We start from the raw sequence: 7148 nt of genomic DNA on the forward strand, positions 1-7148 counted from the left end.
CTGGCCGGTCCATGTGAACAGGTCATGCTTTTGGCCCAGGACCGTTCTTGCTAGGCTAGGCAGTTTATCATTGCGATGGGGAGAGTTGAGATAGGGGTGTATTGAGGGAGAATTGGGGCATTCCCATGTGGGATGCTGGAGGGTGGAATGTGCGGCGTAACATAGAAACTAAGAGGATAGCGTTTGGGATAAAAGGTGTGCTTAAATGCAAGGCGGAGTGAAATGTGTGCAGTGTGCTTCAGAAGGCCTTCTCTTCTAGATAGATTTTTGCGAGGTGTTATGTTCTGCAGGACAGGCGGCAACATTGGAGCGTGAGCAAATAGGTGAGTGGAATAGCCATCTGCCAGCACCCGGAGAAGAGATTGCACGAACATGCTCATTGCCAGCAAGAGACACATGCCCAGATGAGATACGATGAGATGTGTCCCTGTTTGTAGCTGTAACAGGCCATTTGCAAGTCACTGATTGTGAGGATACTGTGATCTGGGGCGCTTGTTCATATGCCCAGGGCTATGGCACAGTCTTCTGCCTCTGGGTTATTTCATATGCATAATATGGCTGTGATGACTGCACCACCCTTGGCCTCGACCACTATTGTCGTCGCTGTCATTGCCATAGGGTGTTTTGGCAGCATCTGTATAGAAGGTTCCTGAGCTATTGATATAGTGCAGGGCGTTTGCCATTGTCTTGCATCTGCTGTCTTGGAATTAAGGATGTGTGGTTTTCAGTCTGTCTAGCTCTAACCGAGGATGACAACATTAGCCTAGAAGCAATGAACAATAATTTCAGAGATATCATTACTAAGTGCTCTGTAGAAGTAGGCGGTAGGATAGTTAGAGAGGATACCGGTAAGCTGTCTAAGGAGACGAAAGATTGGATTAAGAAACGCCAAAGTATGAAACCTTCTAACAGACCAGATAGAATTGGCAGAGATATCAAAGCTAATCAATAAGCACAGAGTGGCCGATATGGAGAAAATTGAGCATGCTATAAAGAACGGGGGCAGCCTTAAAACGATGAAAAAATTGGGCACAAGCAAAAATCAGATGTATGCGCTAAGGGACAAGGCAGGCAATGTCATCACGAATATGAACAAGATAGTCAAAGTATTGAAGGAGGGTTGAAATCTGGGTCAGTTGGTACATAGTCTTAGAGAACAAAAACCAGCCAAGGGACGAGGACGAAGGAAGACGAAGTAGCCAAGGAGTTCTATACTGATCTCTACAGTAGCCAAAGAAGTCAGGATAACAATGAGATTGGCGGTAGGGAAATGCAGTCAGACGTTCCACCAATGACGAAGGACGAAGTTAAGAAAGCAATAGAAACTATGAAAAGGGGGAAAGCAGCTGGAGAATATGAGATAACTATACATTTGTTCAAGGACGGGGGGGATATAGTGCTAGAAAAACTGGCCACCCTGTATACGCAGTGCCTGGTGTCATCGACGGTACCGGAACCATTGAAGAATGCATGCATTATCTTAATTCATAAAAATGGGGATGCTAAGGACTTGAAAAATTACAGACCAATCAGCTTACTATCTGTTACGTATAAAGTATTTACCAAGGTAATCGCTAATTGAATCAGGACAACTTTAGACTGCAACCAAGCAAAAGATCAAGCAGGTTTTCGGAAAGGATACTCTACTATCGATCATATCCATGCCATCAACCAGGTGATAGAAAAATGCTCGAAATATAACCAGCCCTTATACATGGCATTCGTTAATTACGAAAAAGCATTTGACTCTGTAGAAATCTCGGCGGTCATACAAGCATTGCGAAATCAGGGTGTAGACAAGCTTTACGTGAAAGTGCTGGAAGATATATATAGAGGGTGCACAGGAACCATAGTTCTGTTTAATAAAATTACAAAATTCCTATAAAGAGAGGTGTTAGGCAAGGAGACACAATCTCCCTAGTACTATTCACAGCTTGCTTAGAAGTATTCAGAGACTTGGAATGGGAGCAGTTAGGGATAAGGGTCGATGGAGAATACCTCTGTGACCTGCGATTGACCGATGACATTGCCTTGCTAAGTAACTCAGAAAATGAACTGCAAAGAATGATTGATGACCTAGACAGGAAAACTAGAAAGGTAGGCTTGAAAATAAATATGTAGAAAACTAAGGTAATGTTCAACAGCCTAGGGAAGGAACAGCAGTTTACGTTACGTAGCGAAGCAGTGGAAGTAGTGGGCGAATATGTCTACTTAGGACAGGTAGTACTGCAGATCCACACCATGAAAGGGAAATAGCAAGGAGGTAAAAATTTTGATGGAGCGCATTTGGCAAGCACTCGCAGATTATGACTAGCAGCTTACCAGTACCGCTCAAGAGGAAAGTATACAACAGTTGCATCTTACCTGTACTTACCTATCGGGCTGAAACTTGGAGGCTAACAAAGAGGGTTCTTGAGGACAATGCAGAGGGCTATGGAAAGAAAAATGTTAGGGATAACATTAAGAGATAGGAAACGTGCAGAGTAGGTCAGAGAAATAACTCAAGTCACTGACATTCTAGTGGAAATCAAGAAGAAGAAATGGACATGTGCAGGACATGAAGTGCAAAGGATGGATAACCGATGGTCACTTAGGGTAACAAACTGGATTCCAAGGGAAAGAAAGCATAGCAGGTGGTGGCAGTTAAGTTAGGTGGACGGATGAGGTTAAGAAGTTCGCAGGGGTCAAGTGGATGCAGCTAGCACAGGACCGGGTTATAATTGGAGGAATATGGGAGAGGCCTTCGCCCTGCGGTGGGTATAATCTGGCTGATGATGATGATGGTCTTCAGTATAAAGGGGGACGCAGCAAATGAAGTGACTAATTTTGTCGAAATTTTCAATTTCTCAATTTTTTATAATCACGACAAAACACATGCTGCAAATTAAAAAAATGATGTCTTTATTTTAATGTCAGTTGTTGAAACATAGATAAGTGCATTTGTGATGTTCCTGAAACATTGCAAATTTCGCATGCTTATTCAAGTGCGGTCCATCTTAGTATTGCGAATAAAGAAAATATCTAAAGGTCAGCGCTTTTGTTGGTTGCAAAACCACATTTTTTTGGAAAACAAGTATATAAGGTGATATTCTCAGCCGTAGCTTTCTAAGCAGTAGCTGCAACACATCTCTTGATTTCGTAGCCAGGAGCAGTAAGAATGATTCTAATTGTTGTGCATGACTCTTAAGGCATTTAGGAGTGCAGTAACGCTCCTGATTTCTTTAGAGCTGTCTGTAATAGTTCTTGAAATTGATTTTTTATAAACACAGTGGTCATGCAAATATGCATGGTAAATTTTATTTCTCATATCTTAAACGTTTCTATGCATTAAAGAGAAACTAATTGCCTTACTGCACACAGCAGACATTTGCAAGCATGCTGACATCCAAAACGTGCACTTCCTTCTTAATCATTCAATTGTTTGGTTTATAGGGTTTAACGTCCCAAAGTGACTCGGGCTATTAGAGAGACGCCGTAAGTGGAGGGTTTCGGAAATTTCGACCACCTGGGGTTCTTTAATGTGCACTGACATCGCACAGCATATGGGCGCCTTGCTTTTTGCCTCGATCGAAAAGCAGCTGCCGCATGCCCCATGAGTACCTTTACAAGGGTTTTAATTGCAATTTCTCAACTATACTAGCTAGCTTGAAATAAACTGCATTTGTGGAATCACCATAGAATGTTGTGTAGCTACGTCAAATTTTATTATGTTTAATGCATAATTAAAATAGCTTTATTAGTACAACATAGTGCAGTGGAATTGTTTAAAAATAGAACTTATGTTTTTGCATGTGCATCACAAATGCTGCCTTTAATTTGAACTCCGCATAGATAGAACAAAGTTGTTCTTTTTGAGTTCAAATTATTTATGACCATCTGTACTAAAACAACTTGGTCAGTGCACTGTGTGGAGCATCATAGTGCAGTCATATCTTAGAAGCTGAATGTGCACTTTTGACCTAACACTAGCCAATCTAAACACATAAGTTCATATGTTACGTTTCATATGTTACATTATTTACATGGTGAATAAAGTGCTGTTAAGAAACTCGCATAGCCAGTAGGACCTCTTACTGTGCTAGATTTGGTTTGGTTTATGGGGTTTAACATCCCAAAACAACTCAGGCTATGAAAGATGTCGTGTGGAGGGCTCCTGAAATTTTGACCACCTGGGGTTCTTTAACATACATTGGCATCACACAGCACACAGGTGCCTGGCTTTTTGCCTCCATCGAAAAGCAGCCGCCGTAGCTGGGATTCGATCCCGCATCACCAGGCACAGAAGCGGAGGGCCCTAACCACTGCACCACCGCAGCGGGGTCCTCTTGCTGTGCTAAATTATTTCTAAAAGCCACGGGGCTCTTATTGGACAGAAGAAAAGGTTTGTTGCCAGATGCAACACCTGTGCCCCTTTGTTGGATATTGAATCAGGTTGCACCAATGACCTGAATGAAGCAGACAAGCCGGCTCCGGTACCACATGTGTGCCAGCAATGTGGAGCCACGTTCAAGTCCCGTGCCGGCCTGTCAGGCCACGAGCGGGCGCACATTGTGCTGCGGCCATTCTCATGCCCAGTGTGCCCGCGGGCGTTTGCCAGCACGGGGGCGGCCTCGAGACATCTCCGCAAGGCCCACAAGACGACGGCAACATCTCTGAGGCAGGCGGTGGTGTGCTACGAGCCTGTGGGACCAGCCTTGTCTTCGGCTTAGTGATTGTGGCAGCAGTGACTGCAGTGAGGATCATTTGGGAAGAAGGAGTTGTGGTGCAAAAGTGTGCCGTCACTACTTCTTTGTGAGCTTTTGATAGGAACGTTTTCTGGCAGTGGTCGGACACAGCGAGCAGAGCATGCGATAGGAGTCGCTAGGTTTTTTTGTGGGTTGTGGTGTCTGCAGAGAAATAGGGCAGATTTTAAGTCGCATTGAAGGTCTACCCAAGGACATTCTGTGCCACTACAGTAGAAGCCACATGGGTGAGTTGTTAACAGTGCACTTGCTCAAGATGTTGGCTTGCACCTCTAGCTTCTACAGTGGTGCCACAGAAAACTGTTCCTGAATTATGGAAAGCAGTATGGTTTGCCCATATTGCTCGAGAATGCCTGTAATAGGATGGGAAATGAGATTAAAAATTTGCCTATGTGTGTGTGCACAGGTAAGTACTTCAAGAAAACCCTATAGATCCTTAAACTTGGTCGTACAAAGTAAGGTCAAGCTCGTGATAGCAGGTTAGATGTTTTGACATGTGGCATGTAACAACATCTGTAGCTTTTTATCGTGTTCCAGCATTACAGCCACAGTTTGCAGTTTTGCCGTTAAAGAGCCCTTGGCTCTGTTCTAATTGATAATTACTTGAGTAAAATCTTGTGGTTTTATTAATGGTGTATTTTTAGCCTTGCAATCATGAGACCTTGTCAAGCTTGTCTTTGCTGTGCCCAGTCCAAGATGGCTTTTCTTATACTTTTAAGTGCCTCTGTGATGATCTTTAATTTTGGTCCTCCTCCTCCTAGAAGTGGAGAAAGTCTGTACTGTACAATGTACGCCCTGTGTGAGCTCTGCCAAATGTGAGCTTTTACCTGTTGCTTAGACATAGCAGGTCAGAATTGCAGAGGAAAAATAGTGTGCTAAAATTATTATCACTGCGGCAAAGCTTTGTAGAGCATACTAATGCATAATCAGTAAAATTGAAATCTAGGTTATGCTTCCTATACTCGCACTCACTAGGAAGACAAAGTGCCAGAGAGCACACAATGAAGCTGTGATAAAAAGAAAATGAACTAACGAAGGGACAAGAGCAACACAATATATGCCCATCACTGAGATGAAAAAGGGGGCCAGTGCAGTGTGCAGGTAACCAGATGCCTGAAACTCACACTAATGCACCAGTGAAAATGATGAACTACTAATATGCTTTAGGTCCCTTTTTTAGGATGCCTGGGATGTAGTAGGGTCTTTTATCATAGTAAAGCCGTAGTTTACAAGTGTTCTTGTAATGGTTGAACGAAAACTTAGCAAGTTTGTAGCTAAAATGCAATTTGAGTTCATTGCATTTTGCAGCTAGTGAAAAACATTTACAAATTCATCCATAACATGATGCCATGCTGTGGGATACATTATTATTTGTAACATGTATATTATTTTAGGAGTAAGTTTCACGTGCATGCTTTTTTTTTATTCCTGCCTGAACTGATTGCTTTCCTTGGATCAGCTTTTGAATTTTGATTATAACTAATGAAGCATGATCGAGTTTTACAAGGTCAAAATTGAGAACACCTAAAAATGTTGCAACACTCAGGATACACTGGATCAATTATTACATTATTGGAGGTGGCCATTTGAAGAAGGCATAAGAAATGGCACTCTTTTTAGACATAACAAAAACGAGTATTAATGGCAAGCCAAAATAGGGTGCTTGCATCTTAGTAAAAAAAAAAAAAAAAAAAAGAAGAAAAAAAAAGCCTTGAGCAAGACACTAATCCTATAAGATGACAGGCTATGTTCTAGGAGCTGCTATGCATTTAGGATTTCAAGTTCATAACAGAGACTGTTTTTATCGCCACCTAAGCACGTGGTAAGACAGAAGCTGCACGGCTCAGCCATATAAAACTTCTCAGTGATGTTATCGTAGCTAGTTCTGAATGCAAAATCTTTTAGCGAAACACGGCACAAATGATCCAAAAGGTAAAGGAGTATTTTGTATTTTGTGTCGTGTTTTTCCTTTTAGCACTTAATGACTAGAGTAAACTTTTGCTGTAAGCTGGGTCTGCTCCATTTTAGCAAGGTGTATAGTAGATGTCAAACTTCATGCTCTTTTGAGTGACACAGTGTTTGCTCATGTTTTTTCCAACACAGTCCAGGTTGTTTCAGCAAAGCCTGTTAGTCAGTAGCTCAACTCAATTGCAGATTTAAGGTAACTGAGAAGTAGCATAAATTTAAATTTGAAAGTTTTTGTGCTCATGCAAGTAAGAGAGCACAATGAAACGAATATACATACAAAAGAAAAGTATTTGACAGTAAATTTTCACAGCAAAAAAAAGTGCATTCTCCTCTTTGTTAGCGCTGACCTCATGTAGCTGTGAATATTTTATTGCGCTCTAATGCTAAATTATTACTAGCGCCTATTTAACAAAATGCTATCGGCGATCGTTGTTGTCC

The 7148-nt window shown here is 41.9% G+C and overlaps 1 protein-coding gene across 2 annotated transcripts in view; it reads left to right on the forward strand.

Annotated features, from left to right (window-relative positions):
* The window catches only part of LOC146185009 (uncharacterized), a 30624-nt gene extending 24174 nt beyond the window's left edge, over positions 1–6450 (forward strand). For both annotated transcript variants that reach the window (XM_084605961.1, XM_084605960.1), the window contains exon 7: positions 4432–6450. In XM_084605961.1, the coding sequence (XP_084462087.1) occupies positions 4432–4709 (278 nt within the window). In that variant the 3' untranslated portion in view covers positions 4710–6450. The remainder of the gene's footprint in view (positions 1–4431) is intronic.
* The last annotated feature ends 698 nt before the right edge of the window (positions 6451–7148 follow it).

Source organism: Amblyomma maculatum, chromosome 6, assembly GCF_055883805.1.
Source record: "Amblyomma maculatum isolate TAMU_Amacu chromosome 6, ASM5588380v1, whole genome shotgun sequence".
In the NCBI taxonomy this organism is placed as follows: domain Eukaryota; kingdom Metazoa; phylum Arthropoda; class Arachnida; order Ixodida; family Ixodidae; genus Amblyomma; species Amblyomma maculatum.